Source organism: Delphinus delphis, chromosome 2 (genome assembly GCF_949987515.2).
Source record: "Delphinus delphis chromosome 2, mDelDel1.2, whole genome shotgun sequence".
NCBI lineage: Eukaryota > Metazoa > Chordata > Mammalia > Artiodactyla > Delphinidae > Delphinus > Delphinus delphis.
In genome coordinates, this window is record NC_082684.1 from 37721168 (window position 1) to 37745425 (window position 24258).

Genomic DNA, 24258 nt, shown 5'->3' on the forward strand with positions numbered 1-24258 from the left:
GGGACACTTTAAATAAGTGGTGCTATACTCATAGAACAGAATGCTATACAGATTTTTTAATTGTTATAAAATGATACATTTTTAATAAAAAAAGAAAAGGGAGGTTATACAATTATATATATACACACATATATACATACACTATGTATGTCCTAAAGTTGTATACAAAATATGGAAAAGTATAAAAGCATTAAAAGAAAACTGACTTTAAGCCAAAATTTGTGATCGTCTATATTTTCCAGATTTTTTCAATTACTTTATTGTTTGAAATAAACTTATTTGTGTTAAGTATGTAAGAAGAATACACAGACACACACACACGCAAAAGAATTTAAGGATGTATTGTTAAAAGTGCATTATTTATAATCAGTTCCTAACTTTTCCTTGTCTTCTTCCTGAAGAAGATTTCTAATTTCATGGTTTGGAAACTGAGGTATACCAGCACTCTTTAAAAGAGAAATGGATTTAGATTTAGAAATGGAATAGATGACCTTGAAGTGGAAACCTAAACATCATTTGGGCTATTGTCCCTAAAAAGTCATTACTGATTTTGCCAGTACAGTCAGTCACAAATATAATAATCTTTAGTACGTGCCCCACAGGCTCCAGAAATAAAAGTCAGGCTCCTGTTCTAAGGCACATTCTGTGAATAGACTCAGGTCTTCCAGCGATATCACTGCTTCATTTTTACCCTGGCGACTGGGGGAACTTGACTGCTGGGTTGGAGAAGAGATGGGAAAGCGGTGTGTTATCATCTGCTCTCTGCTTTAGGCTCCCGGAGAGAAAGGTGTGGGTACCGCGTAGTTCGAAGGCAGAGAAATTCTGATGAGCAGCTGCACTGCCTGAGCAAAGCCAAGAAAAATGGTGGGCACGTGACCCGCGTGAAGGAGCTGCTGCTGAGTGCCCTGAGCCCAGAGCAGCTGGTGCTCACACTCCTCGAGGCCGAGCCGCCCCACGTGCTCGTGAGCCGCCCCAGCACGCCCTTCACCGAGGCTTCCATGATGATGTCCCTGACCAAGCTGGCTGACAAGGAACTGGTACACATGATCGGCTGGGCCAAGAAAATTCCGGGTAGGGCTTTCTGGGTCTTAGCTTTAAATTTATTTGTGGAAAGGGCCGCCTCTAACATTTATGGGGCAAGAATACAAAATGGAGGTCCACATTGTGTCTTGGGTATTTAGCAGTTTGAGAGCTTGATTTATAACCTTTAAAAGAAATATGTTCTTTCTTCCTATTTTGACATGTATGCCTTTAACACGTCCTGGAAGACCAGGTTCCAGTTTAGAATTCTTGAATTCCTCTGAGTTCTGTACCAGACATGGCAGTGCAGAAAGAGTTGTATATGGTGGACCCCTTCTCTTCCTGACTCCTTGCCTTCTTCTCCCACTCCTGGATCCATCCCACACCACCTTGTACACACTCCATTCTACCTGTCCACATCTCCTACAGACACTAGCCTGTTGGCCACGTCTCGTGCCTAGATCTGGTCTGGGACGAAGGACCCAGGGAAGAGACCCACCCAGGCTCTGGAAGTGGATATGAGGCCATTTAGGCAGGAAATTCTAGGGTCCTGGGACCTGGAACATGGTCTAAAAAGGAAGGGATCTGGGCTCCACCTTAACCCATCTCTTGGCTGTGGACTTCTCACCTTGGGAGGAGGGGTGGGGCTCAGTATGACCAGTATGAAAGTGAAACGTTTCTCAGATGCTAAATAGGAACTGTAAAATTTTGTTCCAATAGAGAAAGAATCAGTATATATGTGGATAAATAGAGTAAATCAGCTGTAGAAGTAACATGAATCATCAATAAACCTGGAATGCTTTTTAACTTGATAGACTTAAAAATGGGTTTGGTTATTCGTAAATTGTCATTTAGAACATTCATTTTCCATCCTATAATGTGTCCACTTTCCAAGACCAGTTTGTAACATATACTGCATTGTCACCATCTAATTATTATTTGAATTGGTGTTTCTGTGAAAGAATGAATCAAGGATTCTAACATAGAATGACAGCAACCCACCATTCCCCTGGAAGGGCTTCTCCATGTACGTCTATACATTTGTCTAAGAAATGAGGTCTCTCTCCAAGTTCTAAGCCACTAGGGACAATTTCCATGGCCTGGAGGTCAGCAACTGCATTAAGCACATTTTAAAGATTGAGAAGGGGGCATGAAGCTGGGTGACAGAGCAGCTGGGTGTAAGAGCCTCAGGTAATAGTATCCATAGGGGTCATTTGTTTGCTTCTGAGCTTTCTGAGAATTTCCAGGTTTTCCACTTTGGTTTTGATAGTCTAGCATCTTCACCTTTGCCAGAATGCTGTTTTATTCTCAGCTCTTTCCCATAGGAGACAATACTGATGTAATTTCCTCTAGCTTTTGCTCTACGTGTATTCCAAGCCTAGTTTTCAAGATCCCACGTGGAGAGTAGTGGTGAAATTAATTACTCCTGAGAGCTGTGCAGCTTCTTTAAAACCAAACTCTTAAGCTGCATTAGTCCCTCTTCAAGCCTGGTATTTTGGAAAATTTTCAGAAAGCTTAGGCTTTCTGAAGCTGTGGGATTTTTTTCCCCCGTTCTCAGCTAATATAGTCATTGTCTAAACCAAAAAAAATTGGAATATCACCTAGCCTTGGTTTTGCTGAATATCTACAAGTATGAAAAGCTTGATCTCCTTTGGGTAGGCTTATTGTCTATAACTGTGGGTGAGATTGAAACGTGTACACATATCAGGAACTGGAACTGAGTGTAGAATGTGGCTTTGGAAAGGATTTATCCATCTTTCCATTCATTACTCTATTAAATTCTCCTTTGTGCAGATTTGTGTTATAATCGTTCAAAGATTTGAACCATGTGTGTTCTCTGTGCCGTAGTTTCCTCATCTGTGAAATGAGGATGATGAGAGATCCTAGCTGTCGGAAATTCTCAGAGATAGGCCTTGTTGCCCCCATTTTTCCTGTAAGGAAACAAAGACTTCATAGGAGATTAAGTAACTAGCTGGGATGAGGCCGAGCAGGGTTCTAAGCAGAATGCATTGCACTCCAAGGCCATTTGTTTATATTTACTATACTTATATTATACTGCCTCCTCCTCTTACGGTGGCTTACGGAGGAAGCACCGGTGATCTCTGCTTCTGAAGTGCTTACCTCCCTTAGGGACCTGTTTCAGTTGTTACCTATCCTCTTCAGCGTACAGTAGCTTAGAGACAGCACACCTACTCAGAAGAATGATTCTAACGCTAGATGGGAAATGTTAAGCAATTGAAGAAACTCTTTCAGCTGGAGCTCTGACTTTCTGCAGGGGTTGGCCCTGCTCTCTCTGCAAGCCTCCCATCTGCACCCCCACTCTCCCATCCCCCCACTCCTTCTGGCCCCAGTCATGGGCTGGGCCATATTGGCAGCCCCTCTGACTGGCAGCTGAGCTCTGTCTTTCTCAGTAGTGCAGAGGGATTATTAGGATATAACCAACAAAGGTCAGGGCCAGCTTTCTGTTCTTCCCTAGCATCTGTCTGGGGAGCTGTATAAGCCCAGGTGACAGTCCTTTAGAAATTCTGAATGAAGTACATTTCTCTCTAGAAGGGGTTTGAGACTAGAAAATAGTGAGTACTCACTTTGAGTTCAAGATTTTCTCACTTGTCAGCATTTAGCAATGTCTTTAAAATATTGACATCCCCCCCCCCACCCTGTATGATTGCTCTTCTGTTTTTATGGAATGGGGGAGCTGAGGAGGAGGGTGGGGTGTGCTCATGGCCTCTTGCTTTCCCCAGGCTTCGTGGAGCTCAGCCTGTACGACCAAGTGCGGCTCTTGGAGAGCTGCTGGTTGGAGGTGCTCATGGTGGGGCTGATGTGGCGCTCCATCGACCACCCCGGCAAGCTCATCTTTGCTCCAGACCTCGTTCTGGACAGGTGAGAAAAAATACTTTATGTTTCTTCTCTGACTGGTTTGAGTGAGGCGCTGAGTGAAGTGGGAACAAAGTCCTGGGTTCTGCAATTAAAACCTTACTCCTGAGAGGGCAGGTAAGAGGAGGATAATGTCATGAGTTCCTTCACTGGGTCAAGAACCCAAGAAGGAGAGCATGGGCACAATGATTAAGTGTCCTATGACTCATTCTTACCTTTTCTTAGAATGAAAAGAGCATGGGCACAATGATTAAGTGTCTTGTGACTCATTCTTACCTATTCTTTCAGTGTGGCAGCATTCACTGGCCAGACCACAACAGGGGCCTGTGTCCTGCAGGGTATATGGCCACTAAGTGTACACGTCAACTTAGATTTTTCTGCACTAAAAAACTCCATTTTCAGGTTATAATTTTAAGCTGTCCTGCTGTTTTTTCCACTAGTAGGGACCCTGTACATCTCCAGCTATTTGGACAGGTGATGAAATTCTTACAAATCTACCAAGTTTATTTTAACATGCTTTAACTCACTCTAACTACATGTACTATATAGCATTTTTGGCAATAGCCGTGGAACGAATGGTTATTAAAACCAGATGAAAGTTAACGGAAACTGGGGAACGATAGTGTTAATGTGATAACTTGGTTGCATTTAGTTTTCTTTTAAAGATGGTGCAGAAAAGGAACCAATTTTTAATTGACTTAGGTGAACTGTTCGTGGAGGGAAAGCTGGAATGTACAACACTCAGGCTTTTTAGGAGAAAAGTAGAATGCTTTCTTGGGGTAAATTTGAACAGTTTGAAAATCTCCATGGAAATTGATTTCCACATTCCTTATATTGAAAAAAGTGCTAGTGTTGAATATTCAGTCACATTTGACTCTGTGCACAAAGAAGGATGCCTAGTGTTATGAATGGAAAGGATCTGCCCCTTGGCATTGCCTCTTTAGATCATCAGAAGATCCCCATGCACATCTTACTCAGATGAAAAGTAATAGCCCAGGGAATTAGCACCCATTCTCTCTGTTGTCATGGATGACAGCATTGACAACACTGTTCTAAGTAACAGAGGTGTGTTGGTGGAGAACAGGGCCATTGGGAAGAGCTGGAGCGTGGACTGTGGCTCCACTAGGAGCAAGCCCAGAGGGAGGTTCTGGAAGCCCAGACCCTTCAGTAGCAATCAAAATAGCTAACTTATTGGCTTCCAGGCACCATCTTAAGCACTGATATGTGTTAAGTCATTTCATCTTCACAACAGCCCTTTATGGGTAAGCACCATTATTATCCCTGTCCTTCAGATATAGAAACAGGAGGTAGGTAACTTACCTGCAGTTAGCAAGTGATGCAGCTGGGCACAGGGGCTGGCTGTGAAGTTCACACTCTTACCTACAACAGTACATGCCTCCCAGTGGGATAGAGAACTGGAAGAGGAAAGAGGAGGAGGCCAAAAGGCAAAGTAACTTTCTACTTTATTCTTTTATCTCAGAACAACTCTGTTTCACTCTCTGTGCACCTCAGAAGCCTGCTCCTCCTCATCTCAGGGTACCATGTTGTGAGGCAGGCTGCAAGGCCAAGCACCCAGCCAAGCCATCAGTCTCATTCATTCATTCATTCACTCATTATATTCCACTTGGCATTTAAAGGCACACACACACACAAATATACACACAAAATTCCCTAGAAGTTAGTGCTAGGAAGAAGTTCTATCCTTTGGTGAACCAATAAATTTGCAGACTTTGGGACTGTGTTATTTTATTTTTTGCCTTGATTTCTAAAATTGATGCCACATTTAGTGTTTATTTTCAGTGACTATTTCATTCCTGGTTTTTAGTACAACTAACTTACCTCTTTGTGCGGGTTCTTTAACTCCCATGTGTATATAAATTACTGTAAATTGACACCAATCCCAGATAAATTTTAGGCTTACCTGTTGGTTAAGTAATAGAAGAAAAAAAAAAGTAATTTTTCTTATATGTTATTTTAATAGACTCACATTACTTTATAAATATTTGGATGTGTTATTTTTTACAACATAGAAATTGAGTATATTTGAGGATGAAAGAGGAGTTCTTAGGAATTGTAAATGCATTCACATTGAACAGGCATTTTTTTGGAGTGCCTACTAGTGGTTATTTTTTGTTGCAGTCCCTACTTGATTTGAGCACTCTGTAAAGTATAGAATTTCAATTCCGAGACTCTTAGTGCATCTGTTATACAGATAAATACATTTTAATGTAATGGGTATGTTTCTGGAGGAGCTGCTTATTCAAAAATGTTCAAAATGTGACTTATTCCAAAAGTCAGAGATCATGCACCATAAAAGTGTTCTATTGTGAATCTTTTTTGCAACGTGAATAAATAATTTTCACACTACATGAAAATAATTGTCTTTTGGTAGATTGTCCTGTCAGAGTTCCTTTAAGTGGTGGTATGACCATGTAAGCAGTGAATACAATTAAATTAGCCTATTTATTTGTGGAGACTGAGACTATAATTTGTTTCCCTTTATTCTTGTTGAGGCTTCTGCAGCGAGAAAACTTGAACCTACTGAGGATGAGAGGAAAATCCGGGTATCTCAGCTTATTTCTAACAAGGTAGTTCTTTTAGTAATCACTAGAATCCCAATTCATGTGAAGATCTACCACAGAATCTGAACTTCTACTTGCTCAGGGAATCATATATGCTAAGACATTATGTGTCCTTAGCATCAATAGGAAACTGTCAAATGTTATTAAAAAGTCAGAGGAAGTGGATGTTTATGGAGTTCTGTGGACTCACAAGTGTAAATGTACTGAGTTTGCATTCACCTCAGGTATTTGTATATTGAACTTTCTTCAAGAGACTGACAGAATTTTCACTTCTGAATTTGTATTTCCCTTTTGTACTCAGATCATTTCACCTGAGTTCAATATTTAAGTCCTTCCCATGTGCTAAGCTCTCCCAACCCTATTGCCACCCACACAAAGACAGACAAACTGTGGTCTATTAGCCACATGTGTGCTGCCAGCGGATATATATATGCCAGTACAAAACAGTGAACCCCAAAGGGAAGCCCACTCTTTCAACACGTTGTCCTTGGTATCAAACAGAATATTTTTCTTTTATAAAGGGAGTGGTTATCAAATATAAGATAGTCCACATGGAACTACTACTTCTATTTTTATTTAGCACTGGTTTATGGGGAAATGGAGTGTAAAAGTAAATTTCCATGAGTAGTTTGGTTTGATTGATATATTGTTTCAGTATTTTAACATCCAATTCAACCACTAGGTTGAATTCAGATCTTTTAAACCTGTCTTAATTTCTTACTCGTAATTCAGTGTCAATCATAGTTACTTACAGAATAAATGAAATAGGTCTCATTGATTGTAAAGTCCTTCCTCACTCTGTTCTGTATAACTCATTTTAAAGTAGAACTCTATTAGGGTGTCCTTTATAAGATATTGTACCTTATTGCCCCTATATTTCTCATTTATTTTCTAGAAATGTATTTGTTTTCTACATCCTGTGAAGTGAATAAAAATATTGTAACCTTGCCACCCCTTGAATGAGATGGTTGGCTCTCACACCTGCTGGAGAAAGCAATCAGACCTTGCTCTTTACAACTGGTTGAGAAATTCACTTTTTCCATGCGGTACATATGTTCTGATTACTTTGAGCTGCAGCATTTATCAAGGCCTAAGATACCCTGAAATATAAACTCTACCTCCATTAAAAAAAAAAAATTTAGTTATTTATTTTGGCTGCACCGGGTCTTAGTTGCGGCATGCGGACTCTTAGTTGTGGCATGCGGGATCTAGTTCCCCTGACCAGGGATGGAATCCGGGTCCCCTGTCTTACCCACTGGACCACCAGGGAAGTCCCTCTACCTCCATTTTTGAAATATGAATTTACATTTTAAATGGTATGTATTTCGATGAGGAAATGGTGCTAACTTCAGTATTTAGAGATGTGTTTTTAGGCACAGGTGGCAGCTTCTGCAAAATAGGATTGATTTCAAATGAGTCCCCTTATCGTACTACTTGGGGAGGTGTGTGTGTGTGCGTGCCTGTGTGTGTGTGTGTGTGCAGGCACACATGTGCCCGTGACCCCACCTCTGAGTCTCACAAAAGAGTAAAGAGCCAAACTATTAAATTGTCAATGCAGGACTTGTTGGATTTTTTGTTTTTGCCCCCAGAGATATTTTAAAACTAGCTTTTCTCAGTATCAGATGTCCTTAAACCCACCAATTACAGTTTCCAATAATTAATTGTCCTAGGCTGAGTGATTTGATGATTGGCTTGAGGGGCATTCAAGTGAATAAGTGAATAAGTATTTCTTGTGCCTCTGCTATGTGCAGGGCATGCATGTTCTTACTGGACATTAGCAGCAGGCTGCCTGGGAAAGCCCAGATCAGGGGAGGTGGGTGGATGGCATATGGAGGGCTGGGCCTTTCCTATAGATTTTGGCACCCTTTGCCCAGGGCTCTGATTCTCCAAAGTGGCCTTTCCCTTAGGAGTGACTTCTAGGGGGCACTGACATTTTATCACTTAACCTGTGCGCTTTCAGGAAGTCTAAACTGGTTTCCAAAGTTACCGCGCTTGTTTGCCAGTGTGCGCAGTTTGCATACTTGTAACTTTGTGTAGTGAGCTTGCAGGGGTGTGAACGCTGTGGACTTCAGGATCCTGGTAAGCGGGCATCCAAGCATAGCACCAAATAGGAAAGGCTTTAGCAGGATTGGTAGTACCCACTGGTGCCAGTTCATTTGAACTCTACAGAGGCCCTTTCTCCAACTACTACCATCACTGGAAATGTCCTGGCTTGGGGTTGGGAGAAGGAGGAGGGACCAGCCAGTGTTCTTTGAAGATCTCAGGTCCCCTTCAGGGGCTGCTACAGAGACTGAAAATGAAACTTGCAGAAACTCATGGCCACCATAGCTGCCCTTTGCTGTGTACTGCAGGCTTTTAGAAGCAAATGAATGTTTCGTGGCGAAATCATTTAACTGCTTGCTTGTCAAGGACTTCCAGTAGCTCTATGACTAATGATAATGGAAGTTGTTTTGGGAGCAGTGAGGTGGAATAATGTGTGTCTGGCTGGAGTGAATTGAAGCTGGTATTTTCTAGGTACAGTTCAAGTAATTTACTTCAAAAGTATGCTTAAACATTCATTTCCGTAAGGAGTGCTCAAAAGAATCTCGATTACATAGTCCAAAGTTTGTCTAAAACTTTTGCTTAAAAATAATCTTTGGCACATCAAAATTACCATGTCTCCATTTCTACCTTCCTTTCCTGATTCTAGTCCATCTTCTGTAATTGTGGTTTCTTTGTATGTCATATTAGCTTTTCTTCAAACTGCATTTAAATGTCTCTTAGTTTCCCCACCAGTTTCTAGTTGACCACCAGGATGTGAGAGTTAAGCCCTAGATATAAAGTAATATTTCTTCTTGGGATATTTGCTTCTGTAATGTTCAGTCTTTCCTCATTAATACTTCAGAGTTTTTTGATGAGAACATGGACTGTATCATTTTAGTAATATGTGTCATATTGAGGGCTGGTTGGCTGACATAGTTTAGATCAAAAATAATGAACAGAAATGGTATTCCTTTAAGAAAACATTTGGTGAATAGGTAGGAGGAAAATGTACTTCCAGTGCACACTGTTGCCTAAAGAGTATATATTCAAATGTTTGCTTTATGGACTTCTAGGAAATGCCCTGTCTTCCTTATATAAAAATAATTTTAGTAATTTCACATTTCTGGGTGTGGTCTCATTACTATCTTGTTATAGTTAAAGGGTGTACAAGATGAAACTTGAGATTAAAAAGAAAATACTCCTTATTGCTTTCGATGGTTACCGGAAGCTGTATGTTCCTTACATTTCTAAATGGACTTTTGTAGGGATGAAGGGAAATGTGTAGAAGGAATTCTGGAAATCTTTGACATGCTCCTGGCAACGACTTCAAGGTTTCGCGAGTTAAAACTCCAACACAAAGAATATCTCTGTGTCAAGGCCATGATCCTCCTCAACTCCAGTAAGTAACCACACAGCTGGGCCATGTTTTATGGGGGAGAGATGCTGTTTCTAGAGCTGGCATGGTGTTGAGGAGTACTGAATTTCTTTTTTTTTTTTTTTTTTCTGAATTTCATATTTTATTTGAAAAGGGGAAAATGGCTTTCTTTCGGACTTTTCTGTTTCATTTTATAGGCATTTAAACTGTAGTTAACTTTTGGTAATTTGAATATAAATTATTCGTTGGGTGAATTACTGGTAGTAATTTAAAAAGTAGCTGAAACCACTCTACTGGAAAAGGAAAAAACGAACTTCAAAATGTTTACCTCTCATCCTTTTTTCTTTTTTTGACATTTTAATTTATTTCATTGTGATGTAATTGACATATAACACTATTAGTTTCAGGTATACAACATAAATGATTTGAATTTTTTTATAAATTTATTTTTATTTCTTTCTTTCTTTATTTTTGGCTGCATTGGGTCTTCGTTGCTGCATGAGAGCTTTCTCTAGTTGCAGCGAGCGAGGGCTACTCTTTGTTGTGGTGCGCGGCTTCTCATTGTGGTGGCTTCCCTTGCCGCGGAGCACGGGCTCTAGGCACGCAGGCTTCAGTTGTTGTGGCAAATGGGCTCCAGTAGTTGTGGCTCGCGGGTTCTAGAGCGCAGGCTCAGTCGTTGTGGTGCACAGGCTTAGTTGCTCCGTGGCATGTGGGATCTTTGCAGACCAGGGCTTGAACCCGTGTCCCCTGCGTTGGCAGGTGGACTCTTAACCACTGCGCCACCAGGGAAGTCCCAGATGATTTGAATTTTGTGTATATTGAGAAATGATCACAATAAGTCAACACCCATCACCATACATAGTTCACAAAACTTTTTTCTTGTGATGAAAACTTTTAAGATCTGCTTTCTTAGCAACTTTCAAATATGCAATACAGCATTATTAACTGTCGTCACCATGCTGTACATTATATCCCCATGACTGATGTATTTTATAACTGGACTTTCAGCCCCTTTTCAGTGTTTATACGGACCTTTTACATGGTTAACATGCATTTATATTTACTATTTTGGGTTCTGCTTTTACAGGTTCATTTATTCATTCATTTCATTCATTCATTCACTAAAGATGTTGAGGATATATGTATTCCTGCCCTCCCATGGCTCATAGAGAGAGAGAGAACAAATTCGCTAAAAAGAATGATCTCAGTGCTATCACAAAGTGTGTACATAGCACTGAGTACTCTGGGAAGACAGGAGAAGTGCTGAAGTGGTTGCAGAAGGGAACGATGTTTGGGTGTTGCATGAGTTGATGGGCAGGTGGGAGGGGTAGGCAGGGAAGAATGAAAGGACGGGGATAAGCCAGGAGCTGCAAGTCATGCCGTGGAAGAGCAGGGGGAGGTGGACAAGGTTGTAAAATGCAGTGTTGAAGATTACTGAGTGTAACTCCTGTTGAGAATTGTTGCCTGGGGCATTGAGCAGTCCTAGAAGAGGGTCAGGCAGGGAAGTATCATGGACAGATAGGCATTCTTTTTTTTTTTTTTTGTGGTACGCGGGCCTCTCACTGTTGTGGCCTCTCCCGTTGCGGAGCACAGGCTCCGGACGTGCAGGCCCAGCAGCCATGGCTCACGGGCCCAGCCGCTCCGCGGCATGTGGGATCTTCCCGGACCGGGGCACGAACCCGTGTCCCCTGCATTGGCAGGCGGACTCTCAACCACTGCACCACCAGGGAAGCCCCAGATAGGCATTCTTGAAAGGTCACTCTGGCTTCCGTGCGGAGGACTGACAGGAGAGGGGAGAGACTGAGGCAAGGGGCCTAACAGGAGTTATTAGGAACAATGAGAGCCAGAACTAAGTTGGTGTGGAGGGGCCTGGGAGAAAGGGACCTGACTTGAGGGAAATATATGGGTTAGAGGTGGGTAATGAGGAAAGCATCTAAGATGTATGTATGTTGTAGCTTTGCTGTTTTTTTCTTATTATGTAAATAATACCTGGTTATTGTAAACATTCAAACAAAAGAAAAACATACAAAGAAGAAAATAAAAATCACTGGGAATCCCCCCTCTCCGCCCTAGATAACCACCATATCTTCGGTGACTGTTCTTTAACAGCTCTTGATAGAGAGATAGAGACAGATATGTACACATATGCTCATATATAAAATTTTACATAAACAGCATAGCATCTTGTATTAAAAGTTATGGAAACTTTGAAGGAGGCTTGCTTTGATCCCATTTTTTCTTGATCCTTCCACCCAGACACCAAGTAGCTAATTTTTTTTTTTTTTTTTCAATGTAGTATTTTAATCATTATTAAACATATTATATACAACTTCCCAACTTGGAGATATATATAGAAATCATTAATACTGACTGACCATAAATTATTCCATACAGACAGGAAGAGCAATGAATAAAATTTAATACCAAGTAGCTAATCTTAACAACCAGAGGGTAGCCTTGATACCTTCTTCCATCCTCTAATAATCATTTAAAATAATACCTCACCTCCGGTATATACACAGACCTTTTTTCCCCCATTTAAAAAACTTGGGACACTACATACAAACACTTCTTTGCATCTTGCTTTTTTCCTTTTCAGAGTGCTGTGAAATCCCTTCAGGACAGTGAGGAGAGCTCTAACTCAGTCTTTGAAGCAAGGGCATTGTCTACATCGTTCAGCCTTTTCTCTATTGATGGGCCTTTGTTTAATATACGTTTTCTATTTTTTTTAACCATTATAAACATTGCTACAATTAATAGAGACGTATTATTTTGCACACATTTCTAAGTTTCTGTGTAGTTTTCATCCTGTTCAGTTTGCTGTCTACCTGATGGTATTCAATCCAGCTGCTGTACCAGGTATTGATTGCTTTGCTTAGCTGTTTACTCTTGTTGGGCCTTTAGGTTATTGTTTTTTGTCTTTTTTTTCTTTCTTTCTCAAATAATATGTATGTCCAGGTTGTAATTCTCAAGTGATGACTTACAGACTTCATTTGGGCAACGTATGGGGCTTTATTACCTAGATTTTATCCAATTTTAGAGCATAGTGTTTGAAACAGCAGAAATCTGTGAGATGGTATTATGCTACTTTATTTTAAATCAGACTAAGCAGCAGTTCCTGAAGCCAAAACTCAATGCAGAACCTGTGGCCACATGGGTCGCAGGCTGTCTCCTGATGTGGGAGCAGCTGACCTCTCCCCCTCCAGCCTATATTCATTTCCTCTCTAATAGGTGCTCTTGGGCATTGGCACTGGTTTTGTTGAAAGGGAAACACATAGAGCAGTGCTTCTCAAACTCTCTATGGTGAAGCACCAGGTTTCTTTTTCTTTTATAATTTCCAAATTGTTATAGATAGTTTATTTTTATTTTTATTAGAGTATAGTTGATTTACAGTGTTGTGTTAGTTTCTGCTGTACAGCAAAGTGAATCAGTTATACATATATCCACTTTTTTTAATTTTTTTAACATTTAAATATTTATTTATTTGTCTGCACTGGGTCTTAGTTGCGGCATGGGGGATCTTCGTTGCTGCTTGTGGGATCTTTGTTGTGGCACGCGGGATCTAGTTCCCTGACCAGGGATCGAACCTGGGCCCCCTGCATTGGGAGCACGGAGTCTTAATCCCTGGATCACCAGGGAAGTCCCTATTCACTCTTTTTTTAGATTCTTTTCCCATATAGGTCATTACAGAGTATTGAGTAGAGTTCCCTGTGCTATACAGTAGGTCCTTATTATTTATCTGTTTTATATATAGTAGTGTATATATGTCAATCCCAATCTCCTAATTTATCCCTCCTCCCCTCCTCCCTGGTAACCATAAGTTTGTTTTCTACATCTGTGACTCTATTTCTGTTTTGTAAATAAGTTCATTTGTATCATTTTTTTAGATTCCTCATGTAAGTGATATCATATGATATTTGTCTTTCTCCATCTGACTTACTTCACTTAGCATGATAATCTCTGGGTCCATCCATGTTGCTGCAAATGGCATTTTTCACTCTTTTATGGCTGAGTAATATTCCATTGTATATATATACCACATCTTTATCCATTCATCTGTAGTTGGACATTTAGGTTGCTTCCATGTATTGGCTTTTGTAAATAGAGCTGCTATGAACATTGGGGTGCATGTATCTTTTCAAATTATGGTTTTCTCCAGATATATGCCCAAGAGTGGGACTGCTGGATCATATGGTAGTTCTATTTTTAGTTTTTTAAGGAACCTCCATACTGTTCTCCATAATGTTGTACCAATTTACATTCCCACCAACAGTGTAGGAGGGTTTCCTTTTCTCCACACCCTCTCCAATATTTATTGTTTGTAGACTTTTCGATGATGGCCATTCAGACCGGTGTGAGGTGATACCTCATTGTAATTTTTTGTTTGTTTGTTTGTTTGTTTTTGTTTTGTGGTATGGGGGCCTCTCACTGTTGTGGCCTCTCCCATTGCGGAGCACAGGCTCTGGATGCGCAGGCTCAGCGGCCATGGCTCACGGGCCTAGCCGCTCCGCGGCATGTGGGATCTTCCCAGACCGGGGCACGAACCCGTGTCCCCTGCATCGGCAGGCGGACTCTCAACCACTTGCGCCACCAGGGAAGCCCCTCCTCATTGTAATTTTGATTTGCATTTTTCTAATAATTAGTGATGTTGAGCATCTTTTCATGTGCTTTTTGGCCATTTGTATGTCTTCTTTGGAGAAATATCTATTTAAATCTTCTGCCCATTTTTGGATTGGGTTGTTGGTTTTTTTGACATAGAGCTGCATGAGCTGTTTGTATATTTTGGAGATTAATCCCTAGTCAGTTGCTTGCACATATTTTCTCCCATTCTGAGGATTGTCTTTTTGTTTGTTTATGGTTTCCTTTGCTGTGTGGAAGCTTTTAAGTTTAATTAGGTCCATATGTTTATTTTTGTTTTTATTTTCATTACTCTAGGAGGTGGATCAAAAAAGATATTGCTGTGATTTATGTCAAAGAGTGTTCTGCTTATGTTTTCCTCTAAGAGTTTCATAGTGTTGGCCTTACATTTAGGTCTTTGATCCATTTCGAGTTTATTTTTGTGTATGGTGTTAGGGAGTGTTCTAATTTCATTTTTTTACATGTAGCTGTCCAGTTTTCCCAGCACCACTTATTGAAGAGACTGTCTTTTCTCCATTGTATATTCTTGCCTCCTTTGTCATAGATTAGTTGACCACAGGTGTGTGAATTTATTTCTGGGCTTTCTGTCCTGTTCCATAGATCTATATTTCTGTTTTTGTACCAGTACCATACTGTTTTGATTACTGTAGCTTTGTAGTATAGTCTGAAGTCAGGGAGTCTGATTTCCTCCAGCTCCAATTTTCTTTCTCAGGATTGCTTTGTCTATTTGGGGTCTTTTGTGTTTCCGTTTAAACTTTAGAATTTTTTTCTAGTTCTGTGAAAAATGCCATTGGTAATTTGATAGAGATTGCATTGAATCTATAGATTGCCTTGGGTAGTATAGTCATTTGGGCAATATTGATTCTTCTAGTACAAGAACATGGTATATCCTTTCATGTAGATAGTTACTTTTGTAAAATAAAAATAAAGTACTAGAAAAAGAAAAGTGCAAAATACAAGCCGTAGTATTTTGTTGTTACATTCAACTGATTTAAAATTACTCTATCAATTACTGTAAAAGTTTCCAAATGCTTACCCTCAATTTCTTCTTCTCTCTTTGTGAACTGGTAACAGATGATACTTTGAGTAACCCTGGTATAGAGCATGGAGAGCTGTCCTGGAGATAGCTGGATCAGGAGGTGGGCGTGGGGGGAGGAAGTTAGGTCTTAAAGGAGAGGAGAGGGGGAATGAAGAAGGAATTTGAAGGTCATGTGAGACTCAGAGACCCTGAAGACAACCTTTGGGTACTTCCTGGTTGGATCTCAATCTGGCCTTACTTGCCTGACAGGACATTTCCCCCACACCCAGTACACTCCCTACCGCAGTTCTAGAAAGCAGACATTTGTGAGTAGAAATGGTAAGTTGTTGGACAAATGAAAATTGTAGGGAAAGCCAAGAAGACTCCTAAATGCTTTGGAGCTTCTGGCACCTTCTTGACATTTATTGTTACCATTCCCCTTCTATAAAATAATATGAGGGCCCAGCTTACATCAGTGATTAAGTTGATGTGCATATAGGAAATGTCCAGGTGGGACATATGAAACTGTGGAAGAAAATCAACTTTTTCTGACCTTCTCTTTGAATTTACCTACAGACGTTACCTCAGATTTTTGTTGTCATTTGTCTTTGTTAAAGGAAAGATTTCCTTGGAAAGTTCATTCCCACCGTGGTACAGGAGGATCATCAAATGCCAGATTATGGGGCTTCTCTTACTTGCAGAAATAATTTAGAACTCTTTTCTGTGCAGAAAAGTGCTCCTTGGAAAGCAGTTTGCTTCTTGTTACACCACTTTGCAGTGTAAAGCCTTATGTTTGGCAAGGCTCCTCACAGTCATTTTAGCCTCTGGACATCATATTGTGTTGTTGGGAAACTAGAAACATCTGTGCAAATGGGAAAGCCTAAGGCTACGGCATTCCTCCTGCAGCATCTGACAGAACTGCCATGTAGAGAGAATTACAGAGGGTGAGGTAGGCATGTGATGTAATTACCACTTGGGACAGTAAGTGAGTAGGATTTGTTTACAGTAAATCCCAAGTTAAGAAATCTTTTCTTAAGAAATTTTTTTGGTTTGGTAGTCATAACGGCATTCAGAATGAAGTTATTCTGTTCTGCGTTGCTGTTAGGAAAATGGGGTTCTGTTTCTGATGGAAAATTTCCACTGTCAGGAGAGGTGAGTCTTTTCCATGCTAGATTATAAGCATCTCAAGTTACAGGCTTTTTTCTTTTTGATTATTTATAGCATTAACTTGAAAACAAACACAGGGACAGAATCCACTTAGCCACCTGGAATTTAAACAACCCTACAGAATATGTAAAACAGACATTGGACATTGGACAGTGACTCCCAAGAGAATAGACACAAGGTGATCCATTTGACCAGTTTACTGCCTGGAGCCAGTTTCCAGGTTGCAATACAGGGAGAAGTAACCCAGGTAGACACCAGTGGTCTCCCTGAAATGAGGGAGCAGAGTTGTGAATTTGGGAAGGCTAGGATTTTCAGGGGAGAGAACTGGAGAGGAACGAGCCGGACAGAGAGGCTTTAGAGACCTGCAGAGGATCCCCTTCAGGTCTTCAGCTGAGCATTAATTTCATGCTTATGATTCTAACCGAGGGCAGGGAAGGAACCACCAGAAAGGAGCAGGCAGAACAACACTTGGAAGTTCACACAGGGCCAGGAATAGTTCATGTTCTCACCAGCCACAGGGAAAAAACCTTCTACTCTACTGGATGTTGGTTGTAGTACTCAGAAAGGTATTGCCTCAGTAGTGAGGTAACATAAGCCCTAGACTAAAGGCTGCCCTGCTCCTACCAAATGAAACTTAAAAAGCAAGTCTGAAGGATCAAACTATTGCCAAGTAACTTAACTGCATCTTAACTGCATAAAGCTCAAGACTATTTAAAGGAATGGAAGAATATCCAGCACTTAACAGGGTAAACCAATCACATGTTAGCAAGCATGGAAAGAAGCAGAAAATATGACCTATTATGAGGAAAATGACAATAATTGGAAAAGACACCAGGTGATGCAGATGATAGACTTAGTAGACAAGGGCATTAAAACAGTTACTGTAACTATATTCCATATGTCCAAGGAGTAGAGGAAAGCATGAACAGGTTAAGGAGAGACATGGAAAATATGAAACTCACACAAATTAAATTTCTAAATGTGAAAACTATGTTTTGATGGATTTACGCCTGATTAGGCATAGCAGAAGAAACAATAGTGCCTGTTAAGCAAGAGCAATAGAAACTATCAAAAAAGAATAGAAAGTAAAAAGGGTTTAAAAAATGAACAGAGTATTAAGCTGGAGTGGCTACATTAATATCAGAAAAAGTAAATTTTAGAGCAAAGAATATATCTAGGAATAAAGAAGGTAATTTCATAATGATAAATGAGTCAATTTGTCAAGAAGACATAACAATCCTAAACATTTATGCACCAAATAAGAGAACCTCAAACCTCATGAAGTAAGATCTGATAAAACTGCAGGGAGAAATGGACAAATCCCTTATTATAGTGGGATATTTTAATACCCCTCTCTCAATAATTGATAGAATAAGTAGACAGAAAATCAGTAAATATAGAGAAGACTTGAATAACACTGCCAGCCAACTTTACCTAATTGGCATATTAAAAACCCTCAACCCCAAAACAGCAGAAGACACATTCTTTTCAAGTATTCATTGAATATTTACCAGGATAGACTATATCCCGGACCATGAAACAAGTCTGAATACATTTAAAAGAATTTAATTCGTACAAAGCATTTTCTTTGACACAATGGAACTAAATTAGAAACCAATATTAGAAAGATCTTGGAGAATTTCCAAACGTTTGGAAACCAAATAACATATATCTAAATAATCCATGGATCCCAGAAAAATAATCAAAATTAAAATTAGAAAGCATTTTGAACTAACTGAAAATGAAAGTAGAACACAGCAAAATGTTGGGGTTGCAGCTAAAGCAGTAGCTTGAGGGAGGGCTTGCCTGGTGGTGCAGTGGTTGGGAATCCGCCTGCCAGTGCAGGGGACTCGGGTTCAAGCCCTGGGCTGGGAGGATCCCACATGCCGCGGAGCAGCTAAGCCTGTGTGCCACAACTACTGAGCCTGCACTCTAGAGCTGGCGAGCCACAACTACTGAGCCTGCACTCTAGAGCCGGCAAGCCACAACTACTGTAGCCTGTGTGCCTAGAGCCCGTGCTCCGCAACAAGAGAGGCCACTGCAATGAGAAGCCCGCGCACCGCAACAAAGAGTGGCCCCAGCTCGCCGCAACTAGAGAAAGCCCGTGCACAGCAACAAAGACCCAACACAGCCAAAGATAAATAAATAAATTAATTAAAAAAAATAGTTTGAGGGAAATTTATAGCATTCAAGGCCCATATTCCAATAAAAGGAATATATCAAGATTTTTCTTGAGGTAGGCTTGTATTGCTACAAACTTCCCTCTTAGAACTGCTTTTGCTGCATCCCATAGATTTCAGATCATGTGTTTCCATTTGTCTCCAGGTATATGTTTATCTCCTCTTTGATTTCTTCAGTGACCCACTGATTTTTTTTTGTAGTATGCTATGTGTTTGTGTTTTTCGCAGTTCTTTCTTCTAGTTGATTTCTAGTCTCACACTGTTGTAGTCAGAAAAGATGCTTGATGTGATTTTAACCTTCTTAAATTTATTAAGACTTGTTTTGTAGGTTAGCATGTGATCTATCCTGGAGAATGTTCCATGTGCACTTGAAAAGAATGTGTATTCTGGTTTACATGTACACCAATGTTCACTGCAGCATTATTTACAATAGCCAAGATATGGAAGCAACCTAAGTGTCTGTCAATAGATGAGTGAATAAAGAAGATGTGGGATGTGTGTGTGTGTGTATGTATGTATGTATGCACACATACAATGGAATATTACTCAGCTATTAAAAAAAGTGAAATCCTGCCATTTACAACAACATGGAAGGATCTAAAGAGTATTATGTGAAGTGAAGTAAGTCAGAGAAAGGCAAATACTGTATGATCTCACTTATTTGTGGAATTTAAAAAACAAAACAGACAAAACAAAAATAGACTAATGAATACAGAGAACAAACTACAGAGAACAAACAGATGGTTGCTGGAGGGGAGAGAGAGTGCATGAAGTAACTGAAGGGAATTAAGAGATACAAACTCCAGGGCTTCCCTGGTGGTGCAGTGGTTAAGAGTCTGCCTGCCAATGCAGGGGACACGGGTTCAAGCCCTGGTCCGGGAAGATCCCACATGCCACGGAGTAACTAAGCCCGTGCACCACAACTACTGAGCCTGCGCTCTAGAGCCCGTGAGCCACAACTACTGAGCCCGCATGCCACAACTACTGAAGCCCACACTCCTAGAGCCTGTGCTCCGCAACAAGAGAAGCCACTGCAATGAGAAGCCCGTGCGTCACAACTACTGAGCCTGTGCTCTGGAGCCCATGAGCCACAACTACTGAGCCTGCATGCCACAACTACTGAAGCCCATGCTCCTAGAGCCTGTGCTCCGCAACAAGAGAAGCCACCGCAATGAGAAGCCCACGCACCACAACTAGAGAAAAGCCCTCACGCAATGATGAAGACCCAATGCAGCCAAAAATAAATAAAAATTAAAAAAAAAAAAAGAGATACACACTCCAGTTATAAAATAAGCCATGGAGATGTAATATATAACGTTAGGAATATGGTCAAAAATATTGTAATACCTTTGTGTGGAGACAGATGGTTACTCGACTTATTGTGGTGATCATTTCATAATGTATGCAAATGTCAAATCACTATGTAGTACACCCAAAACTGACTTAGAATTGTATGCCAACTATATTTCAATTAAAAAAGCCAGGTCTGAAATTAAGGACCTCAGCTTTCAACCTTAAGGAAACTTAGGAAAAGAAGAGAAAATGAAACCCCAAATAAGCAGAGGAAAAGAAATAATAAAGGATAGAGTGGAAAACAATGGAACAGAAAAAAAGAAAATAGTAGATGAAAAGCAAGAAAGTCAAAAGCTGATTATTTGAGATCAATGAAATTGATGAGCCTCTGGCCAGACTGATCAGAAAAAAGGAAAGAAGATACAGGTTACCAGTATCAGTAGTGGGATAGGTGACGTTATTTTTCTGCAGATATTAAAAAGAATAATAAGGTAATATTATAAATAACTTTATGCCAATTCGCTTGAATATTAGATGAAATGGACAAATTCTTTGAAAGATACAAATTACTGAAACTCAGTCAAAAAGAAACTTAAAAATTCTGAACAGCTATATATCTATCAAAGACATTGAATTTGTAGTTACAAACTTTCCCACAAAGAAAACTTTAGGCCCGATGGCTTTTCTGCAAGAATTCTACCAAACATTTAAGGAATAATTAATACCAAGCTTATACATATTATTGCAGAAAACTGAGGAGTTGGCAATACTTTCCAACTCATTACTCTGATAGGAAACCCAGACCAACATATTGGAAGAAAAGAAGACAGCAGACCAGTATCTCTCATGTATACAGATGCAAAAATTCTCAAATTTGTTTTTTAGAAATAGAATCCAATAATATATTGTGAACAAGTGTGATTTTCCCAGGAATACAAGGTTCTTTAACTTTTGAAAATCAATCAACAGGGACTTCCCTGGTGGGCCAGTGGTAAAGAATCCGCCTTCCAGTGCAGCGGACGCGGGTTCGATCCCTGGTCGGCGAACTAAGATCCCACATGCCACAGGGCAACTAAGCCCAAGCGCTACAACTACTGGGCTTGCACACCTCAACTAGCCGGTGTGCCACAAACTACAGAGCCCCTGTGCTCTGGAGCCTGTGCGCCACAACTAGAGAGAAGCCTGCGTGCCGCAATGAAAGATTCCACGTGCTGCAACTAAGACCCGATGCAATATTTATTCAATATATTTTTTTAATTCAATAAATAAATAAATGAGAAAAATAAAACCATGTCATATTTATTAAGAAAAGAAAATCAACATAATTTACCATATAACAGAATAATAATGAAAAACCATATGATTATTCCAATATGTGCAGAAAAAGCATTTGACAAAATCGAATGCCCATTCCTTCTAAAAACTCTCAACAAACTAGTAACGGAAGGAAACTTCCTTAACCTAGTCAGGGGCATTAATGAATAATCTACAGCTAATGGTATACTTGCTTGTTATCAGGAATAAGACAAGTATGTCCACTCTCACGAATTTTATTCAATGTTTTACTGGAAGTTTTAGTGTCATAAGTCAAGAAAAGAGAATAAAAGACATCCATCCAGATTATAAAGGTAGAAGTAAAACTTTTTATTTGAAAAATGTGGTAATCTGTGTAGAAAACTCAAAGAGTTTACAAAAAAGTGAGTTTACCCAGATTGTGGGATATAAGGGAAATATATAAAAAATAATTTTATTTCTATATGGTAGGAATGAATAATTGGTAATTGAAATAAAAAATCAATACTATTTACAATAGCATCAAAAATTGTGAAACCTTGGGCTTCCCTGGTGGCGCAGTGGTTGAGAGTCTGCCTGCCGATGCAGGGGACGCGGGTTCGTGCCCCGGTCTGGGAAGATCCCGCATGCCGCGGAGCGGCTGGGCCCGTGAGCCATGGCCGCTGAGCCTGCGCGTCCAGAGCCTGTGCTCCGCAATGGGAGAGGCCACAACAGTGAGAGGCCTGCGTACCGCAAAAAAAAAAAAAAAAAAAAAAAATTGTGAAACCTTAGGTTAAATTTGACAAAGAATGTGAGACCACACACTGAAAACTGCAAAACATTGCTGACAGAAATAAGAAATCCTAAATAAATGGAGAGAGATGTTAATGGGTTAAAAGATTCAGTATGTTAAGATGTCAGTCTTCCCCACAGATAGTCTGTAAATTCAACTTGATCCTAATAAAAATCTTAGCAGTAATGAACTAGATACAATGCTTTTGGTCCAGAATAGGGATATACACTCTTATAGTTAATGAGGGCTCTGATCCTTACCAGGCTTAGAAGAGCATGTTCCTCTCTGTTGGGGAGAGATGGGGTGAGGGCAGCACCATCCGAACTCCCCTCTCAGCAAATCCTCTTCCGCGGTGCATAGGTAAGATGTGAGGGTGCCTGGCATTACTCTATTATATATACTCAGTCTTTGATATGGCTCGTGAAACTCAGAGACAACAGAAAATGTTGCATTTAACACAACCTATTACAATATTTGTTAAAGTGTTTTAGAAACTCTAGGGTGTTATGTGAGTGTTTACTTAATGTAACAGCGTATCCAAATTAAAAGTCCTGAGACCAGCCATCTTGTCACCCAGAAACCTGGAGACTAGGGAAGTCCTCCCTTGGATAGAATTAGAGGCTACTGAATCTAGGAAACAGAGTGGAATCAATCTGCAAATAATTAGTCTTTTAAAATATTTAAAATTAGGAATAAGATCTATGCATCCAAATAATTTTAGGGCTTTGCAAACTTTTGTGACTTTTCATTACAAAGTTTTCATATGGATGACACTTTTCATTAAATGAAAGAAATAGTTAGAACCAGGTAAGCCTGTTTTACATGAAGAAAATTATTAAGAGATATCAGCTCAAGCCTTGGTTCACTCTGAGTTTATGGGGAGGGTTCCCATGACGTGGGTGGGCGGAGAAGGCCAAGATACAAAAGGACACACAGAAGGATGCTGAAGAGGCCAGATGGGTGCTTTCCTGTTGATGGAGAACATGGGGGCAAAGCATTGTAGGTATCAGCCTCCTGGGTCCATGTCACCAGCACCTTTCCAACATCAGTCTGTTCTTATGGTGCTGGGTTAGGAGGTGGTGATAAAGGGGATGGTCATAGCTAGAGGTTCTTTCCTCAAAGCAAACAGGCAAACAAAACCCCACATACACCTCCCAAAAGCCAGAACAGTTTTCCTTTGGTTAGTATTCTGGAATTTTTATTAAATACTTTATCTCTTCTGATTTATTTGCTTTCAGTTGAGACGAGCTTATATCTTCATCCTTTGAACCCTTAGGACGTGGCAGATGTTGGGGGGTTGCCCATCTCTCCCCATGTGCTGCTCAGAATGTCATCAGGTGGGCTGGTGAAAGGAGGACACAGCTGTTCCCAGGCGATAAAGAGGAAAGGAAATTGTGTCCTTGATTTTATTTTACTTTCTTTGGTATGTGTGTGGTGGTGTGCCAAGATCTTGACATTTTTACTGTATTTCTTTAGTTTTAGGAAAAGTCATTTAATTTGGTTCTAAAAGAAAATCTGATGTTCTTAACTCTTGGGGGCTGGAAGGAGTTAATCCTTACCGTTTCCTGTGTGTCTGGGCAGTGAGCATCCTGGGGGCTTTGTGTCTTGTCTCTTGCCCCTCCTGGGGCCTGCCACTTAGCGATTACCCTGTACCTACATGTCTGATGAGCAAGAGGGTATGTGAATGCCCAAAGTGCAGGCACAGCACTGCTGACTGAAAAGAGACAGGCAGCCAAATGGGCATTCTACAGCCCAGTTCCTTCCCAGGATGATTTTATATAGGTTAATCTTTTTGTACGTAAAACCTTTCCCCATATGTAAAATTGATACAGCACGTGCCTTTACAGAACCACAGTGACCCCGATCCCCAAACCCCTCATCAGTGGTGGACCCTGAGCCCTGTATGGAGCTGTGCTGACCCCACAGCCTGTAGAAGATCCAGGGCTCACCCTTGGCAGTGACTGCTCGTTTATGAAGAAGGTGACCCAATAGCCAACACAGGTTATCTGAGGGGAGCCTTGGTC

At 40.4% G+C, this 24258-nt stretch overlaps 1 protein-coding gene across 2 annotated transcripts in view; it reads left to right on the forward strand.

The window, feature by feature from the left end:
* ESR2 (estrogen receptor 2) overlaps positions 1-24258 on the forward strand; it is a 59529-nt gene that overhangs the window by 30056 nt on the left and 5215 nt on the right. Inside the window, exons 5-7 of one of the 2 annotated variants that reach the window (XM_060004432.1) lie at positions 772-1071; positions 3762-3900; positions 9764-10335. In XM_060004432.1, the coding sequence (XP_059860415.1) occupies positions 772-1071; positions 3762-3900; positions 9764-9905 (581 nt within the window). In that variant the 3' untranslated portion in view covers positions 9906-10335. Of the gene's footprint in view, positions 1-771; positions 1072-3761; positions 3901-9763; positions 10336-24258 lie in introns of those variants that run through there. The other variant, XM_060004431.1, reaches the window with a different exon arrangement.